The sequence below is a fragment of the Oenanthe melanoleuca genome, chromosome 3, assembly GCF_029582105.1.
Source record: "Oenanthe melanoleuca isolate GR-GAL-2019-014 chromosome 3, OMel1.0, whole genome shotgun sequence".
Taxonomy (NCBI): Eukaryota; Metazoa; Chordata; class Aves; order Passeriformes; family Muscicapidae; genus Oenanthe; species Oenanthe melanoleuca.
This window is the reverse complement of record NC_079336.1, coordinates 54,620,422-54,640,454: the sequence shown is the minus strand read 5'-3', so window position 1 is coordinate 54,640,454 and position 20,033 is coordinate 54,620,422. Positions and strand designations below refer to the sequence as shown.

At 41.8% G+C, this 20,033-nt stretch overlaps 1 protein-coding gene across 1 annotated transcript in view; it reads left to right on the top strand.

The window, feature by feature from the left end:
• The window catches only part of FNDC1 (fibronectin type III domain containing 1), a 61,649-nt gene that overhangs the window by 22,425 nt on the left and 19,191 nt on the right, over positions 1 to 20,033 (top strand). The window contains exons 2-12 of the mRNA XM_056487770.1: positions 133 to 342; positions 722 to 820; positions 2,629 to 2,743; positions 3,834 to 4,021; positions 4,667 to 4,774; positions 6,958 to 7,146; positions 7,922 to 10,264; positions 11,894 to 12,015; positions 13,769 to 13,880; positions 14,830 to 15,210; positions 19,789 to 19,854. Coding sequence (XP_056343745.1) covers positions 133 to 342; positions 722 to 820; positions 2,629 to 2,743; positions 3,834 to 4,021; positions 4,667 to 4,774; positions 6,958 to 7,146; positions 7,922 to 10,264; positions 11,894 to 12,015; positions 13,769 to 13,880; positions 14,830 to 15,210; positions 19,789 to 19,854 — 3,933 coding nt within the window. The remainder of the gene's footprint in view (positions 1 to 132; positions 343 to 721; positions 821 to 2,628; positions 2,744 to 3,833; positions 4,022 to 4,666; positions 4,775 to 6,957; positions 7,147 to 7,921; positions 10,265 to 11,893; positions 12,016 to 13,768; positions 13,881 to 14,829; positions 15,211 to 19,788; positions 19,855 to 20,033) is intronic.

Below are 20,033 nucleotides of genomic sequence, written 5' to 3'. Positions count from 1 at the left end.
CTCTAAAATTATGCCTTTTATTCTGATCTTAGTAAATGTGATTGTAACAGACCTATGTGGACTGCTATATGTGTCATGTGCTTCCTAGTAATTGTCATGGGGTTTGTGTGTGTGTTTGCTTATTTTGTGAAGAGAAAGACATGCCAAGGAGACCTCTGAGAGTGCGAGCCCAGTCTCCAGACGGCAAGTTACCTTTTCGGTGGAAACCAGCCTATGGAGCAGGCTTCAGAGGTGCACACAGCAGGTCCCAAGGTTATCCCCGTGGGTATGGAGAGAGCAACCGAAGGATGAGCTATGCTCCCATGCAGCAAGAGCGACAAAACCAGGAAGCAAGAAAACTCGGTGAGTCAAATTTCCCTGATGGCACCTGGCTTAGCTAGCACACTTCTGTAGTCCCCTGTGGCTGCTAGGTGAGCACACATCACATGCTGTCCTAGCTATCAAAAACTCTTCCTATAAATGAAAATACTTGTTATGATTCTGTTCTGTGTCTTAGCATAGGGAGAGTATTACGTAGAGAATAGGGCAGAAATTGTAGGAGAACTTGATGCTATGTTAAAGAGACACCATATGCAAGTTTGTCATATTAACAGCAGAGGGAAAGGGTGGAGAGCCACAGCTCAGATTCTGCTTGCATGTAGTGGGACCACTCTGAACTCTATTCTTTCTTTTAAATGAAAAAGGTTACAGGAAGCCTTCTGTTTTTTCCCTGTATGCACAGCCTCTGAATCAGTTCATGTGGTTTCGATGCCATCAAGGAGCTCACAAGGACGGAGCCAACCTGTCTATAGGTCATCTTTAACTAAAAGAAAAGTCACAGGTATGTTTCTTGCACATCTACTGCCAATGAGTGGAGACAATTGGATGCAAAGAGATAGCTGTGTGATTTTTATACTGGAAGTCTTTTGGTGCTGGAGCTACTATATTTTTCTCTTTTTGGTAAAGAGTTTGATGGATGTCTCTAATTCTCTAATTCAAGCAGGATTCATAAAATAATACAACTTTGTAACATGGTTGGTTTGGTTTCTGAGGTCCTGTTTGTTTGTTTTTTCTATAATCTCCTTCTCTCTATCTACTGACAGATGTTATGCATTGTAGTAACTGCATGAGAAGACTTGATTAAATCAAATCAGGACCCCCAAAACGTTATGACTTTTTTTTCTGAGATCTATAACCTCTTTTTTGTACCAGAAGTGTCAACCTGGTCAGCAAAAGTTTTCACTTTCTTTTGGAAAGAAGTTATTACATGTTGCTGCCATGGTTAAAAAGGATGAGTGACATTCTGTCATCTCCATGCCAGTGTGCTTTTTCACCCTCTCACACTGTGATGTGAATGGCATGGGAATGGCAAAGTGTTTAGGAGATTCTGATGGTGATGAACACCTATGGCAGAACTGAGAGTTGTGGTTGGACTGTGTTGAAATCCCATCTCACACCTTTTCTGGAGAGGTGATGCTCACTCATTTCTCATGCTCACTTTCTTTCTTCAGGTGCTCCCATTGCAAAACTTTGTAAATTCAGGTGCTCCCATTGCAAAACTTTAACCCCCTAAGCTATTTGTGGGTGGTAGATGGATCCTCTTGGCCATTTTTGTATAGTAGCTGTTTGGCTTGGAAAACCTGGAACTGTCTGAAAACTCTCTGTGTTAAAAACCTGTTTGGAAGAGGGGAAATGTGCCTCCCTGCTGCCTGCCATCTATGCAGGCAGTGCTGGGTTTTGGGCTAATGTGCCACTTGCTAAAGAGAAGGGCAATATCTCCCTGAATTTCAGTTATATATGAGTAAGATCCCTAGAGAATGAGATCATCCTCCAGAGTTTACTGGCTCCTTTCCTTTCCTGAGACATTGATATTTTTTCCAATGTTACTTGTCTATAAAATTCTGTCTGGAAGGTCATGCCTTGTGCATTCTGTGCCTTTGGGAGACTTGGAAACAGTTAGGAAAAGTAGTAAATCTTTAATTGGCCAGTAGATAGACTAGACTAAAACAACTGTGATGGAGAGATATAAAAGGGAACATCATCAGCCTTAAAAAATCTCAAAATATCAAATCAGTTTCACTAATTTTAAAATTTTGTAAATTATTTGCAAAAGGGACTCTGATATGTCAAAACAACCCATTGCAATGTTTTTTTCGTTTTTATTCTTGTATACCTTAAAAAAATTAAAGCTGAATTCAAACACACTGTTTGAAGCACTCAAAAATATAACATATACCCTAATTTTCCCTTGTGAAAAAAAATTTTGAAGAATGTTTTATTGTTTGAAAATCTCAGATTTTCCTTTAAGACAAAATTTCTGCTCTCCAGGTACCTCTAGCAGTGCATTTGCCAGAGATGGCAAATATCAGTATGTTAATAAAACATTTGCTGTGAGTAGCAGTTTGGGGATAGAATATTGAAGGACTGTAGAATGTATTAGTACCGTGCTCTTGCAGGCACACAGCTAACAAAAGAAATTATCTTTCCATGAAATACCATCAGTAACCAATGTAATTAGTTCTCCACTCCCACCTTTATTTCTAAGTCAACTGTGCTGTGTGAATATTATAGTGTGACTTGAAGACATTGCTAGTTTTTATGAGAACTCCAATGTTGTTGGTGATATGCTGTTCTGTTTTGCCATTTCAGAGGAGGAAGAGGTGGAGGTGGCACAAGACATAACTGTTCGAGTTATGTCCTCTCAGTCTGTGCTGGTTACTTGGACAGACCCGCTGTATGAAAGGAGGAAGGTTGCAGCAAATAGGTACTTAGCCCTGGGCTTTTTAGATGGCTGCTGAAGGGAAACTCCTGCCAATGATCTACTGGCTGCTTTTTGCATTTATTTAATTGCTGTTGGTTATGAGAATAATTTAGCTTGCTTCCTAGCACCCTGCTCGTTAGCATTTAGAGATCTGTGTGAGTATTGTACTATAGGAGTTTACTTCTCTTCTGAAATGTTGCCAGCACCAGCTCAGGTATTTGGCTGTTCCAGTGTTGGGATATCACCACAGTCAGCAAATCCCCAAAGACGCATGGGGAAAGAGGGAGTCGAGGACAAGGCACAGCCCACAGAGGTGAGGTGCTGAGTTGAGTTGTCAAAACAGACTACAGCTTTGAGGTGAAGTGGGTGGAGGAAGCATCACTGCAGTGGGAAAGACATCCATCCTTGCACCCTACATCCTCTGACCCTCCAGGAGCCCTATGCAGCTGAGGCTGAGCAGACTAGGGCTCCTGTGAGTAAGAGTTTAGCTTGTGGCAGCATGCTGCAGTGGTTGCAGACCAAAACAAACAAGGAAATGGGCTGGAAACTGCCAAAGATCTGAAAGCACTGGATTGTGTTGCTCAGCCTGGGAGCACTGAAGAGCTGTGCAAACTGGTGCTGAAATACCCTGAGAGCCACAGCAGGAAAGCTAGTAATTTCAGATGTTATCTCTTTCTTTGTGGCAGCAGTTATCTAGGCAGACAGGTGGGAACAGAGCCACTGGTGCTGCTCTGGGAGAAAGGGCCTGCCAGCAATCCAGCCATGCTCATGGCCATGGGGCAGTGAGATGGTCCTGTGGGCACCCCCAGGATGCCTGACTCAGTTCAGGAAATCCTGCAGCTTTCCCCCAGGGAAGAGGGTGTTGAGTAAGAGTCTTGAAAGAGCGGTCCATCCTTTGGGGTGAAAGCCATCACACTCCATTAGAGGAAGGAAAAAATATGCTGGGTTTTGTTGGTACTTTGTTGTTTGCACTTTGGTAGGTTCCTCCCTAAGCCCCAGCAGGCTGCCTGAGGGCAAAGCATCCCTGTCCCGCTCTGGTTCTGCTAAGGGCAGGCTTCCAGGTGCGAGCTTTTGTTTCCATTTCTGATGGCAGGCAGTATAACGTTCGCTATCGGGAGAAGGGGGAGTCGGCAAGGTGGGATTACAAGCAGGTGTCCAACCGGCGGGCACTGGTGGAGAGCCTAGTGCCAGACACTATGTACGAGTTTGCCATCCAGATCCTGGAGGGGGAGAAGGAAGGCAAATGGAGCGTGTCTGTTTACCAGCGGACCCCAGAGGCAGGTATGCATCCTTGGGGTAACACAGGTAGCAGGGTTTGAGCTCTGGAATAGGACTGACTTGAGGGAAAGCCAGAATGAGCCAAGGGGTTGCTTGGGGCAGCAGAGTGTGGGAAGGGCCTCAGTGCTGCTGCCTGCATCCCTGCGGATGTGAAGCACACCAGGGGAGCTGCTCTTGTGGTGCAAGGAGAGCAAGGGGAGGTGGCTTAGGTATTTTTGTGGGATGGGTCAGAGCCTTGGGCCCCTGCAGCTGGATGTGCCCCTCCCTTTGAGAAGAGCAACCTGGATTCCATTCCTCTCTGTGGACAGCAAATTTAAATCCTTCCTCCACCATGGAGAAGCTGTCAGGCCCCTTTGGTACAGGGAAGTGGTCCATAACAACCAAATTACCATGTCATCCCAGCTAAGCCACAGTAGCAGTCTTGTGCAGAACTCTTGTTTGTAAAAATATGGAATAGAATTTCACTATGGCAGTCTGAGAGAGAGATGTGACTGAGACAAGCATGGACCTGAGCCATGTGTAGTTGCCACATTTATCTTTGGAGTAGCTGTAGGAATAGTACAGTAGTATAGGAATCACTGCCATGGAGCAAAAGGTGTATGCTGTGTTGATTCTTACTTGCCTTTTCTGTGTATGGCTGTTTCCCAGCTCCTGCCAGTGCACCTGAAAATTTGGATGTTTGGCCATTAAAGGGGAAGCCAACCTCTGTAGCAGCATCCTGGGATGCTCTTCCAGAGAGTGAAGGAAAAGTCAAAGGTGAGTCTTCACTGTTGGTTTCTAACTCCCTCAAGGAGCTGGTGTTCTCAAGGGCAGACTGCTGTCCTGAAGTAAGCTGGAACCTTGGCTGTGCCAGGATTCTTTCACTTGATTAAACCCAAGCAAGATTTTCATGTTTCCAGCCCAGTGTCTCCACAGTGCCACTGAGAAGCCACCATCACTGTGGATGGACCATCTGCCTGGGATGTCACACTTTCCTGGAGTACCATGCATGCACATTTTACCTCTTCTTCCATCCATAGGCAGGTGAAAATGAGGCTCCAAAAGGAGGTTTCCAGAAAGATTTTTAAGAATTAATTGAAGAGGAAAAAGTTGGGTAGTTGCCACGAAAGTCAGTGGGTTTATGTTGTGATTTTTTTTCTAGTTTGTCATGGAAGGAAATCCTCAGCTTAAGAAGCAAACACAAAACTGATTTCAGCAGATATTATGCATAAATCATGTGTACTATAGCATTATTGTACATAGTCATAAAGACAATTTGCCAGTTGGCTAAGTTTTTGCATAGATTTAAAGAAAAGGGAAAAGCTCTGTCTGGGATTTTTTTCCTATTTCCCTCTGAAAACGAGGCTGATTTTTTTAGCCTTCTGTTCTTCAGTGGTTAACAGGATTGTGTTCTCAAATTACACAAGTTTTTGGAGGTACCTTATCAGCACTACACTATCTCAGGATTTGAAAAATCATTGGCCTGGAGGGAGGTACACCATGTCTGCAAGACCTACTTTATGTGTTCTTCAGGACAGTGGTGGAATTCCTTCCGTTTTTGAAGTCAGTAGAAGTCTTGCCAATTGCTTCAATGGAACTGCAGTTGTGTCCAAGAATCATTATTTCTGTAAGAAGGGTCATGCAGGGACATTATCTGATGTTTGAAGTCTGCTCCTAATTTTGACCAATCTGTAGCCCTTTGTGCAGTTTTGTCTGCATTGTTATGAGATGATTCATCCAAGGCAATAATCTTAAAGATACCTAATAATCAAGGGCTGAACGCTTATACACATCTAATATATTGAGTATGAAGTGTTACAGGAGAGGTCTTATTTTTAAACTAAATAAATGACAAGATACTTTTACTGGCTAACTAAAATCACTTAATTAGTATTTCATGGTCATTTTGATAGCATGTGGTAATCAGAAATTTTTGTCTTTTGATCCTTTTGTTTTTCAACCCTGTCCTTTTATGTATTTATACCACATATTAAAGTAATGGGAAAAAATGTCCTCCAGTAGCCATTTGAAAGTTATCAGAAGCTACACCAGTGTCTCTGCCATGAAAGCAACTCCTGTGTAAAAAAAAGGAAAAGAAAAAAGATGCAAAGAAAAAAGATTCATGCCTTCTGATACCTTGATTTGTTTTTCAGTGTAGCATTAAATGTGTTTGCGTATAAAATATTGATTTTTTTTTTCTTGATTTTGATGAACTGTGCATGGCTTATTTCTTAACACACTGAATATGGGCTCACTTTCAGTAAAAAAAGATGCCATTATGTTCTAGAGTTTTCTTATTGTGGCACTGTGGCTCCTCGGGTATTATTGTGGGTTTTTGTATAGAGAGAGAAACCTGGCAGCCCATGAAATTTATTATCAAAACCCTGGTTTTGTCTGATACCTGTGCCTCTTACAGAGGATTTGAAAAGAAAACAGAGCTTGCACATGTCTGAGATCTCACCTGCACTCTTTGGGAGTATAATGTGAAGATTCCTTTTCGTGCCCAGGATTGTTCCTATAGGGGTGAGATTTCTCACAATACAGAAAGCTAAGACAGAGCACAGGTATCACAGTAATTCAAAACTCAAAGGTGAGAGCAGGGTGAGTTTCCAAATGGCAATCAGACCTTGCTTTGCTCTCTCTGCCGTGGTATTTGGCCCTAGCTCTGGCTAAACACAGTGTATCATATTTTGATTTTTTTGGACAGACATGAGGTTGCTACCATTTGGCAAATCTGCAGCGCTGATATTTTCTGGTAGAAGTATCTCTTCTGAATAAGAACAAATATTACATGTCTCTCTCTTTCATGTCTTTATACTCCAGCTGTTGACTCGGCGTGCATTGCTAGTGTATTAATTTTAGTAATGCACGTTCTAATTCATCCTACCCATACAGTCTGTCCGCTGGAAACAGGACTGTTTTCAGTTTCCTCCTTCCAACCGTCTGCCAAATCATTTCAGAATACATTCTTTCATACGCCCCGGCTCTCAAGCCGTTTGGAGCAAAGTCCATCACCTACTCTGGAGCTACAACATCAGCCATAATAGATGGTCTGCAGGCCGGGGAGCGCTATATTTTCAAAATTCGTGCAGCAAACAGGAGGGGACCGGGTCCTCAGTCAAAAGCCTTCAGTGTCGCCATCCCAGCAGGTGAGCACCAAGCCATGAACCAATGCTGTAATTCACCCACTCTTGCCTTGGTCCCTGTTGTGTTAATTCTTACTGACTCAACTCCTCTGCACTTTGTCTGACCTGGGGGATTTGACTTCCTTAATATTATTTCTGCATGCTCTTTTCATCATTTTATTGTCCAAATAAGTCTTTGTCTCTCTGCAGCATGTAGGAGATCTTTATGGACATTTTAGCCTCTTAAATAAATGCATGCCATAATCTATGACAGTGTTATGTGCTCTTGTTATCCAAAGGCCAAAGAATGCAATGCTCTGGGTCTGTGGCTGCTCTGTTCCTGACAGCTTCTGCTCTTGATTGTCACTTAGTGTCTTACTCAGATACTACTCCTTGTGCTTGGCTCTTGAAAAGTTACTGTTGTAAGGACAGAGTATTTGCTGGGTTAGGTAAAAAGGTGAGCCATAGCCTTACATGGGATAATGCAGCACCATGCCTCAACATGACTAAATTCTGCTGAAGATTTGGCTCCCCTGAAAGGGTGTTGCAGTCCCTGATTTGAGAGATTTGATTTTAATTGGTCTAAGTTTCACCTAAGCTACAGTAATTCCAAATAGGTACCTTCCTACAACCCAAAACTTAGCTTGCCTGGACTCCACGGCCTGGTTAATACAAAAATAATTATTGTCTCATGTTCTCATAAGTTGTTTTGTTCTTGCTACCTTGGTGGTTTCTGCTTTTGGTTAGTTTTTGTGAATCTTCTACTGTTGTGAATAAACACTTTTCTTTTTGTCCCTAGCTGCTCATGAGGATTCAGTTGCTCAGCAAAAGACAAATATTCAAGATAATTCAGAGGCTAAAAAGACTGGGAATGCTGGCTCATCTCCTTCTCAAACTTCTTCTGTTTCTTCAAAAGCCCAGCTGTCTTCTTCTAAGCAGTTGTCTGTTCATTCACCTAGTATTAGTGATAAAAAGAGTCTTCTTTCTGAATATAAGAACAAAATCTTGACTCGAGGGACCCTAAGTAAATCTCAGTTACCTTCTAGAAAGACAGGAGAGCTAGAACCTGACCTCCAATCCACAGAGGTGACAGATGATCATGATTCCTCACAGGAAGCTACAGCGTCACCGCCAAAAGCCCAGAACCAGAGGAGGAATGTTAAAACCTTGTCCCCTAGTCGGCCAGTGCACCCTGTTCTTGCCTCAGGGAGGATGTCTGTTCGAACCCATGCATCTGAGGTGTCAAGCACAGAGACACGTGAGCCACCAGCACTGTTACCATCATCAGCACAGCACTCTTCTGCCTCGTCCGTTCCCCGGTACACAGATAACGAAACAAAGCAACCGAGGCAAAGCAGCAACACTGTGCCTTCTAAGACCTCTTCTCATCCTTTGCCTGCCAAAAATAATGGTGTTGTGAGTAGTGTGGAAGGAAAGCCTGACCCCATGCTGGTGAAAGTGTCTTCTAAAACTTCAGAGCCTGGTCACCAGGCCTTGCCATCAAATCGGCAGTCCGCCGTCTCTCACGAGGGTGTCTTAGACCATCGCAGTAGGTCTGGCTCTCTAGGTCATCAACCTGCTTCCAAATCAGCAGATTCCCATGCTCATGATAGCCATAATGAGTTTGACAGTGAAGAAGCAGAGGACAGAGCAGGACAGCCCAGTTCTAGGTCACAGCAAACAAGGCTATCCTCAGGCTCCAGTTCCCGCCCATGGAAGGATTCCAAATCAGCTGTGGCAGCAGTCTCATCAAGGTCTGCTGTTCCTGGTTACACTTCACCTCACTCTCGCTCCTCCACCAGTGCCAAATCCAAGGGAAAGGATGTTGATAAGAATTATAGGGAGGTCTCACAAGATGTAAACCCCTTATTTCCTTCTTTGCCCTATTCCAGGCAATCATCTTCAGCAATCAATTCCAAGAGAAGAAATCCTCAGGTCGATTCTGATTCTCGTCCCAGAGAGACACAGGGTGAAAAATCACCCCACTCTGATTCAGAAGAACAACGAAGTCAAACAGCTGCTCCAGAAAAACATTCTCTTTTGCAGTCTTCTCTTTCCAAATACGAACCTGAAGAGCAGGGCAATCGAGAGGTGAAAGAAACGCTTGCTCGATCAAAACCAAGTGAGTCTTTCCCTAGAAAGACATCATCTCCTCGACTTCCAGTGGAGAAGACCTCCCACTCAGAGCCTCCACACAGGGCGCAAACCAGTCCTTCCATACTGCATTCAAGGGGCCGGCGCCTCCCATCTCACGTCTCATCCCAGAGTAATGAAGAGTTGCAGGAGGACGATGATGAGGATGGAGCAGAGGGCACTGACAGAGCAAGCAGGCGCTCTGTGTTTCTTAAAGAGGTGTCCTCTTCTAGGGGATTGTCTGCATCTTTCTCTCAGGGAAGCTCAAGTTCATCTCAATCAAAGCAACAGCAACCAGGCTCTCAGGTACCTTCCTACAAACCAAAACATACTCAGCCAGACTCCAGTTCTGCAAGTGATACAGCAAAAGACAACCAGTATAATCAAAGGTTGTCACCCACTTCGAGACAAACTCGTCCTTCATTGCCTACTCGCTCAGGAGCTGCCACAAGAACAGCATCCCAAACAGAGAAAAAATATGGCCTGCTGCCCTCAAAAATGTCTAACACTGAACTTCCTCAAAAAGTTCCTTCCCCCTCTTTATCTAAATCTCATCAGTCAGTTTCTAATGAAGAGGATGATTACTACAGTGAATATGATCAGAAAGAAATAGAAGAGAAACCCACATCTTTGGCAGCAAAACGGTCCCCTTCTGTTTCTAGAGGTAACAAAAATGTATATGAAGACACTGCTAGCAATAAAAGAAAATCTATGGACACTCTTCTACCTCACAAAGTAAGTTCTGAAGAAGAAGAGACAGAAAAACCTTCAATATTAAAAGTGTCTTCTGAATCACCAAGAAGCTCTGCTGTAGCATCACAGATTGCTCAGTCCTCTAACAAACATATCCCATCTAAACCAAGCTTTGTCTGGCCACGTTCTGCATCTACCAGCACACACACCATTTCTCCAGCAGTTTCTTCCACTTCATCTCCTCGACAGCGACTACTGAACTCCAGGCTAGGAAGCCCTTCTCAGCGGCAATTTGTCAGACCCCCTTATAGACCAGGTATCCTGCCTTTGTTGTACTAATGTCACTAGCTGTGTTTTCCTAAGATCAGCAGTTAGATGAAGAGTCCTCCAGCAGGCTGCCTGTTCAGTTATTTAGTATAACGTGTTGCTTTCTATTTTGGTAGCTGCTGGGAAGCCCAGTTCTTGAGAGCATTGCCTATTTGGTGTAATGTGGTGCCCCTTACCCATTTTTCTGTAGTCTGACGTGCACAGGATCCTGTGATCCACAGAGAGGGTGATAGAGTTAGGTGCTAAATGGGAAAAGTTCCTTATGGAGCAACAACTTCACAGAGTGCTCATTGAAAGCCCATTTGTACTCAGAATATGATGACCTCTCAGGTACATAGCTCTTCATCACGGATTGCTGAAGGCCTTTGTAGACTCCATAGTATCACCTTCCCCATGCCTAGACAGTGAGGTGTTTCTTCATGATGCCCTAGGATTCCATGTTTTCTTTGATAAATTTTTAAGCTGCTTTCCTCTTTTTCCTGAGTGACAGAAAAGTTAGAGACTTGCTTTTTGACAGAATAGCTGAGGACCTGGGTAGTAGAATAGAGTACTACACATCAAGGTATTGTGTGGAAAATCCCTGACAGCCTCAGTGACTTTGCTAGGTAGAAATACCTTTTCTCCCTCCAATGCATGGGCCTCCAAATTAGTATTTAGTGACCTGAGTGTTTTAGTAAATACCTTCTGTGTTATCTGTAGGTAGTGATGTTTTGTTCGCTGTTACACAATGAGGACTGTGCAGCTGGGCTGTTGCATCTGATATGCTTTAGTCAGACTCAGTGTTTTTTAGAGGTTCACCAGCTTAAAGAGCTTTAAGATGGGAGTAGACCTTGAATAACACCATGGGGGATGAGATGTATGGCATGAAAAAATAATAGATTTCTGTATGGAGGTTATTTAAAGTTACTACTATCAATGCAATTGTGAAGTTATAGCCAACAACTGTTAATTGTTTTTTCCAGTCTATATTTTTTTCCCATTATATTTTTCTGGAGGCAAGTCTGAGATAAGATGTGAAAATTGTTGCCCTTTCAGAGCTGGGGGCCCTACAGCTCAGTGCTACTGCTTCTCCACTTCTGACCTGAGTGTGCTTCTGTTTAGCAGTGGTTTTTCAGCTAGAGAAGATTCATTATTCAGGTTAAAAAAAAATAGGTGTAGAGATAATTCCCATGCCCTCTCCTTTCAGTTTGTCACTACAGCTTTGTATAAGGATAGGATTGAACAAGTGGTTGTGTTTAATAACATTTTCATTAACTTCTGAAAGATCTCTTACAAAGATCACAAACATTTTAATGACTGTAGTGCCATGAAGAAATGTTGCCTGTTTTCTGAAAAAAAAAAAAAGAGGGAAAGGAGAGACCAAATAAACATGATAGAGACGAACAATGCTCTTCAGGAAAAACAATTTCAGATTCTTGTGTCAGCTGCAAAAATCTGACAGTTTCACAACAGTTGCTCCATTAAGAAATGCGTGCCTGGTTTGTGGAGTGTGGTGATGCCTCTTTCTGTTCTTGTTTATATTCAGATCAGCCAGAAAATGCATTTACTTGCAATTTAAAATATGGCTCGTAGGTTGCACAGCTTTCTTCAGAATAGTGTGTTTTCTTCCCTGTTTCAGGTTATAATGGCAGACCAAATCTTACAACGAAAAATGGAAATGGAAATGGAAAAGTAATACCTGGTAATAATGGAAAACCAAGCGGACAGAAAGTAATCAATGGCCCTCAAGGAGCAAAGTGGGTAGGGTGACCTTCTCTCTAAATTCAAGATGTTTATTGTATTTGTGTTTTCATTAAGAAAAGACAGGCAAGCAGTGTCCTCAGTCAATGCAGCTGTAAAGAGAAGCTATACTTGGTGGTTTAGTTTCCACTGTTCTACTAAAATCTAATGACAAATTCTGGGTTTTGTTATTTTAACATTAAGATATAAAGCCTGAGTGGTTGAATTTTAAACTATAACATTGCTCCTACAAAATTTAGAGAAAACTTTTTTCCTCAGAGTCAGGGGGACTTGTGTTCCCCAGTGACTCAGGGACTTGACACAGTAGACTCTTGTCTACTGTGCAGTGTGAGTGGAGACTGCCTGGGATAGTTGCTGTGAAAGACGTGTTCAGCAGTGCTTCTCCCAGACTTGTACTCCAGTAGAAGCTCCTGAGCAAGATTTCTGAAATAACAGTGACTCCATGACTTTCACCATGCTTTAAATGCACTCATGTAGGTTTTGCCATTCTTACAGACATGTTTCCAGAGGTAAATGCAGAAAAGCTCAGATGCCATTGATAGGAAAGCCTCACAAGCTGCATACATGCCCACACCTTGTCTTTTGAAATCCTTTACAATGAGTTTTTAACCAAGGAAAGTAAGGGAAGGAACTGGTGCTTCCTGCATGTTTTCCCAAGTACTGAGCAGTAGGAGTCTGTGATCAGCCTCCCTGGCATCAGCAGAGCTGCTTACACATGGCATGACACATAAAGACATTTATTTTATGGCCACTTCAGTTTTACCATTTTCATTAGAGGAGCATTAAAAAGTGCATCAGGTGTGTTACATTCAAGGGAGGCATTTTGAAAAACATGCCCAAAGTCCTTCATGTGGACTCCAGGAAGTGGGCTAGAAAGATCCTTGGAATGCTATGGGGCATTTCTCTGCCTCTTGAGGGGAAGGCATTGCTGCAAGCAGGATAAACACCTTGTAAAGCAAGAGCATCTATGCCAAATCTGGGGCCTGGAGGGCTTAGAGACTGATTTCATCATCTGCAGTCCTTCCTGCTGCAGTTTTTCCCTCAGCACCAGATGAAAGTCTGTCTTGCCAACCTGGAATTGCTGTTTCTGTCCCCAGTTTCCTCACAGCACTTAACACCTTTTGCATTTTTGTATTCCGTGGCTCAGTGTCTGTTACCTCAGGTTAAAACAGCATACAGTTCAGCTATTTTGGGTTGAAATAGCAACAAGGACTGAATTTTAACTGCAGTTAGCTCTGGAATTCAGTCCAAGCTCTCAGACATATTTGCTTTATGAGACAGAGGCTTTTCTTCTGTCTCCTATCCCAATTAAAATCTTAGTTACTTTGTTTTCACTACTGTTTCAATATAAAGTAACTAGTCTAATATTTAATGGTTATTTTAGTTACACATAATTCTAAATCCCATCTTCTAAATGACTCTATGACATACTGAAGTCAGTACTGACTGAATTCACCTTAGGAGTGTCTAAGCCCGAAAAAGTCAAGGGATTTGCTCATTTGCAGAGAGCTACTGTAGGTGACACAAATATGGCTGTGCAGCTCTGGAGCCCAGTTCCTGGGAATCTGCTTTCTTCAGCAATAATATTTCAGTGATTATTATACACTTGGTTAGTTTTAAAAGTTCAAGTGTGTTGTAACTATTCCTGAACATCACACTTAGTGTCTGAATTTCCCCAGGATTTATGTTGGAGTGAAATTTCATTTTACCTCCTCTTGGGTTAGCTAAACTTGAGCCCATCTATTGGTTTTAGATTGTAGATCTTGACCGAGGACTGGTGCTAAATGCTGAAGGAAAATACCTCCAAGACTCCCAAGGCAAACCTCTCCGAGTGAAATTAGGAGGGGATGGACGTACAATTGTTGGTGAGTTACAACTTCCTTCTTACAGAAAAAAGCTCTACAGTTTTTGTCCACATATACACAATCTGTTTAATGCTTTAGGCATCCCCAAGTCCCATGAAAACCATTTGGAGTTGCTTGTACCTCAAGTCTTCACCAGCACATTGCAGGACCTGGGGGGGCTTTGAGTCACCCTGTGAGACTCCAGAGTACAAGGCAGCAAGAACCACTTAAGTCCATCTCACTTGTATCAGCATTAGAAAGGACTGCAGAACTGAGCCAGAATAAGAATTGATTAGAATAAGGATTGATGATTGTTTATAGAAATAATTATTCTCCACTGCTGGCACTGTACCAGCCATATGGATGCGTTAATTTCATTTTTTTCTTCTAAAACCAACCACAAATAGTAAGAAACCCTATTTGTGTTCTGTGAAGACACTGCTGTTTGCATGTCAGTCCATCTGTACAAATCTCATGAATACAGATTCAGTGCCTATTGTTAACCTGGCTCCCACAAATATTTACAGTACTCAGAATTTGGCATAGAAGTTTATCTGCAGTGACAGCATCTTGCCAGCTAATCCCAGTTTATCTTTGCACATGTTTGACATTAAGGAGCAGAATATGTATTCATCATACATTTCATCAACACTTATGAGAGTGACTTAGATGAAATGCTGTCATTGTCTGCACATTGTGATTCTGAAATGAAACCTCCCTGGAGTGTTTATCAAACAGCTGAAAAATGTGAACACCACTGTAGTTTCTCTGAGATTCTTCTGAACCATTTCCCAGCTTCCTTAGCCATGGCTCTTTCCTAAGTAACACCCTCCTTCTCTGTCAGTTTACTTACAGAAGGTTGTATTCAGTGCTTCAGTGGCATCTACTGTGATAAAACACAGTAATGCTTAATGCTATAAGTATGAAGTGGATTAATGGTGAGATTTTTTGTTTTGTTCTCTTCTCTTAGATGAAAAGGGTGCTCCAATGGTGAGTCCTGATGGATTGCCTTTGTTTGGACATAGCAGATTTAGTAAACCCGTAGCGAGTGCACAAGATAAACCAATAATAAGCCTTGGGGGAAAGCCTCTGATTGGTCTTGAAATGATTAAGAAAACAACCATTCCCTCAACTACTACTACAATACCTACAACAACTACCACAACAACCACCACAACCACTACAACAACTGTTGCTACAACCACCACCAGCACCACTCCTGAACCGACCACCACTGACCCGCCCACCGAGAAACCCGCACCAACCTGTCCTCCTGGCACCTATGGGCAGTATGATGATGAGGGAAACCTGCTCCTGGGGTTTGATGGCCTGCCAGACTGCAATGCAGAAGGTAATTTCCTTTTGTGCTGTTTGAATTCCTCTGGCTGTGCTGTCTGTACAGCACAGTTACACAGATGTGGAATGGTAGAGAATCTGACTCTGAAGATTTTGGTCTGTTTGATAAGGTAGGAGCTGAGATTAGAGCATATGAAGAAGGGTTTGGGTGTTCAATGGATTTTCACTGGAAAATGCCAACTTTCACCACAGCCGAGTTTCTTTGTGGAATTGTGTTGTTTTCAGCTAATTTCTTACATGGTATTAGATCCACTTTTATCATGTGTGTTCATTCACAGGGGTACAAGTGTAGGCAGTAGCTTTGTGGTCAAAGCCCTTACATATAAATTTTTCTCATTCCATTTCAGGCCAGATAGGATTCAGAGGAGCTATACATTTTATCTATTTTATGTTCACTTATCACAATGAATTCTGAAAAGTCTCTCTTTTGAGAGACTGGTGGAAACAGCATTTGCAAAGTGAGATTCTTGTTCTCTTGCCAACCCTTGGAGATACACTGTCTAGCAGGAATGCAGCACAGCACAGATGAAGCTGGTGAAAGGCAACCCAAGTTCTGCACAGATAAGGCAGAGAGTTGTACACTGGTTTCTTTAATATCTGAAGATATGAACCAGTGTCAGTGCGTGTCATTTTTCCCTGTTGCAGTTATACAAGCTTAGGTTGTGGTGCCAAACTGAAATCCAAAGTAAACACATATAAATGCACTAGAGTCTTTGGGTGTTGAGCCTGTTCCCTATTATGTTATATGCTTTCAGCACCTGGATGTTGCACTGCAAGTGAATTAGCTGCTTATTTTGCCAAACCAGATCAGGGAATACCATGGTAGTAGTCCTTATCCTTCCCATCTGTAGGTAATCCTCAACTTAGTCTACTAATGGGCAATAGCAGCACAGCCATAACTTTACCAGCTTGTTAGCAATCAGACATCTGACAACTGCAGCAGCAGTTTTAATGGGTAATGAAGCCCCTTTACCTTTCTCCCATACACCTGTAGCTCTTAAGTGAAAGTAGATTTACAAGTAAGTAATGAAACCATAGCCTAGGAAGATGAGCTTTCACTTTGAAAAGGGCAGTGATATAGAAAGGTGTGGCTTCAGCAACTCACAGTGAGTCTATGGATGGCATCTTGGGAGAAGGTCTCAGAAGCAGAAAACAAAATTCCCTTACCAGCGGCCCTAGGTAGCTAATGAGTCAGAGATGTCACTTCCTTGTGCAGGTGAAATTACAATGAGTTATAGCTTTAGTATTTATTAACAAGTGGCCACATTTGACAGTGTGCAGTTATAGAAGTGTGCTTGCATGTGTCGACATGTACAAGTGTGTACACACACAAACACATGTATGTAAAAATCATATCATCATTAAATATTAATATGAAGAGTTTTGCTTATCCCTATGGAAAGTTCATGTTTCTTAATTGTACTGACAAAAGTGTTACAAATACAATAATATATTGTCACTCTCATACTTTCAAAATTGCCTGAAGCTCCTTTTTTTTATCTTAAGTGTTGATTATATCCTGTAACTTTTCCTCTTTTTTGGCCTGTGCTGTTTGGTACCTGGAGGACCTCTTCTGAGAATACACATTGTAAGAACAGTAGAAGTTCATTACATATATCTGGGGTTAAACTGAAAGTAGGCTCCAGAAGATGAGCAACAAAATCTGTTAAAATTTAACAGAACTGTGGGCTGGGGAATTTTCATGAGATTTTCTGAACACATAAAATTCTGCTTGGGTTTTTTGCCTTCTACCAGATGGGCTTGCTGAGTCTTTGAACTTGATAGAGGCATGAATGAAAACTAAGTTTTTATTCAGGCTGTGTTCAATCAGAATAGCTTTTAAGTAACTCATAAAGTGCCTGGCAAGATGTGCTGGGTTTCTGCTTCGTACCTGGTTCTTAAGGCTTCTTACCTTTTAGCTTCAGCAATATTAGTCCCTGTCTGGGAATTTGGAAAGCTTCTCTGAAGAGTCTTTGGGGTTTTTTTTTAGTTGTTTTAAATCCTGGTGACCTGCTTCAGGATTAGATAAACACAGCAAAACAGCCTGCCTGTTCCACAAAGGAACTTGCTTGAAAAGAAAAGGTCTTTGTGGTATTTATTTAATGAAGGCTGTTATTATTTAACAAGGGAAGTGTATATTTCAAGAGGGATAAAAAACTACTACTTGAATTATCAAAACAATGCAATTTTCACTTGACCATTTCCATATTATATTAAATTATATAAAATATTTTTATCTTGTCTTTCCCTTTAATCTGAATCTAGAAATTACTCACTTTAGTGAAATACTTTTTCTGCCAAAGCTTGATATTTGTTGCTAAGTGCTTTACTCACAAACAGACAGGGGCTATGAGTGCCAAAACCCAGCTCCAAATGTTCTACTTAAGCTTTGGCAAATTCTTTTATCTCTGGCAGGATTTTTTCTTGATCAAGCAGAATTTGTCAGCTTTTCACTAGATTCAGCAGTCTTTAACTTCCAATGAGGAGTTGGGCCACACAAGAGTGATTTGTCAGTGAAATCAACTAAACTTTATTCATGAACTCACAAACAAAAAACAAGTGGAGACTTAACCACGTGTTACATGTGATAAAATCAAGTGATGGATTTTGTAAGACAAGTAAGACAACAAGACTGTCCTTACAGGTGCCAAAAGTCTGTGGCAAGGGGTCATAGGAAGATTTGGCCCCATTTGTTACAGGCAGAGCTTTACTCAAGAGCTTCAGGAAAGGGTGATGGAGCAAGGTGAAGAACTGCAGCTGGAGTATGAACAGAAAATAATAAAATGAGAGGTCTGTTGGGAAGTACTCTTATTGTCACCATGACACAGCTAATGCTAAACAAGCACAGACACTGAAATTGAGTATAAAAACAGGAAATGAAATTTGACTTTGCTGGACTGTAGGTAGGCCAAAGACTTACTAGCTAATAAGGATGGGTGAGTTGAAATCTGCCCATGAAAGATTTCAAATTTCTGCATATCTGATCCTCTTGATTACTGGGATGTAGGCAGTCAAAGGTAAGTGCATACATTATAGATGTTGGTTGATTTTGGCCAGTTGTGGGTAGGTCTGCAGAATTCAGCAAAGAATCTACTTTGTGAATAACTGCCCCCAGAGAAGTCAAGTGACTTCCAGAAGAGTGGCTGCAGAAGTCTACCATGAGGAAATGTCACATTCTAATATATGAAAGTCTGACAAGAATTAACCAATTTCCTGTGCTTTAAAACTTATTTTGGCATTAAAATCACACAGTGTGTTTAAAATAAAATTATTTTAGGAGAAAAAACAAACCAGTTATACAGTAATTGTTGTTTCTAAAAAAAAAAATCAGCAAAATGAAAATGTATCATTCAGGTTATATTTATTTGTGAACTATTTAATATTGGCAGTTGAAACTTTGCACTGTTTGCAATTCTGGTTGTAAAAATAACACTGTTGGTTCCATACTGAGTGTTAGAGGAACGTGACCAATGCATGTGAAGTGTCCTGAGGTCAAAGCTGTCTTTCTCTTGTCTTTGTTCACATGCTGGCCACTCCCCAGCCCCAGCATTGCATTGGAGACTTCTGATGGTACTTCAGCAGGTTACAGCACAGTGCTTTTGCTTTGTTTGCATGGCTTTTTATGACTCTGCTGAGCTTTGTGCACTCTTTGGCTTCTGAATAACATGGAGAAACACTTTCCTCACAGTGTGCAGGAAAGCCTTTGGGATTCAACAGTTGAGGTACTTGATGGTGTTGATGTATCTGGTGCTGGATTCATGTCCTGCAGAGATAATGAGAAGCTGGGAAGTCTATTGGTGCATCTGCATTGGGTTTTGGGGTGGATCAGTAGAGTATTTTTGATGTGCACCTCATAATCATCTGTCCTTGCTATGCTTTCATTTGCATCCTGGAGCAATCTCACTCTGATTTCCTGAACTGAATTCGTGTTGGATGAAACTCATGCAGAAGCAGTGCTTCAGGGTTACACCTATATGGCTCAACCTGTAACAGGCAGCCATTCCATAGGATCAGAGGAGACCTAGTGCAGAGTAAAACTCCAGAAAATCCAGCACTAATTACTTCATTCTACAAATCCATTCCTTTTGGGCTGCATTCCTTGCAAGACCATTGACATGGTCTATAAATGTCATGGCCCTGTCGGCTGCTTGTTTTTATACCTCCACAAAAATATTTGGGTAGAAATATTTAATTGCTCGGTTGATTTTTTTGGCATATAATATTTTCACATTTGCTGCTTCTGAGACTATAAAATATTCTCAAATCCAGATGTGACCACTATGTAGTTGCTGGAAGCCTACCTTTGCTCCAGAGCAGCTGGGGCCTGGGGCAGAGGCTTCTGGAAGGTGATTACTATTAATTTTGTGTAGCAGCCCTGAACCCATTCCCCTCAGCAAAACTCCTGCCTACTGCACTTAGCTTCTCTTCTGTCATTCTCAATGTGTAGAGTGACTGTTGCTGCATTATTTGGAAACCAGGAAAATATCTTATTTCTTTACAATTCAACTGGCTAAATATTTTTATTTTAAACTTTTCCCCAGAATGATAGCATTTTTTCTTTCTCTGTCAATAGATACATTCTCAGGACTGGATTCAGATGTGACAGCAACTCCAGAAGCATATGTGATATATGATGATGGTATGGTTTAACTGTAGAAGTCTATTGCAAGTGGCATGTTGCTTTTTTCTCTCTCTTCATTCTTTGGAACTGGGTTCAAGGAGGCAGATTGGTAAATGGGAGCTTAAGCAAGTGGTGGTGAGCTGCAAAACAGTTTGCATCACACGTGAAGAGAAAGGGTCCAGAACCATCTGTTTCTG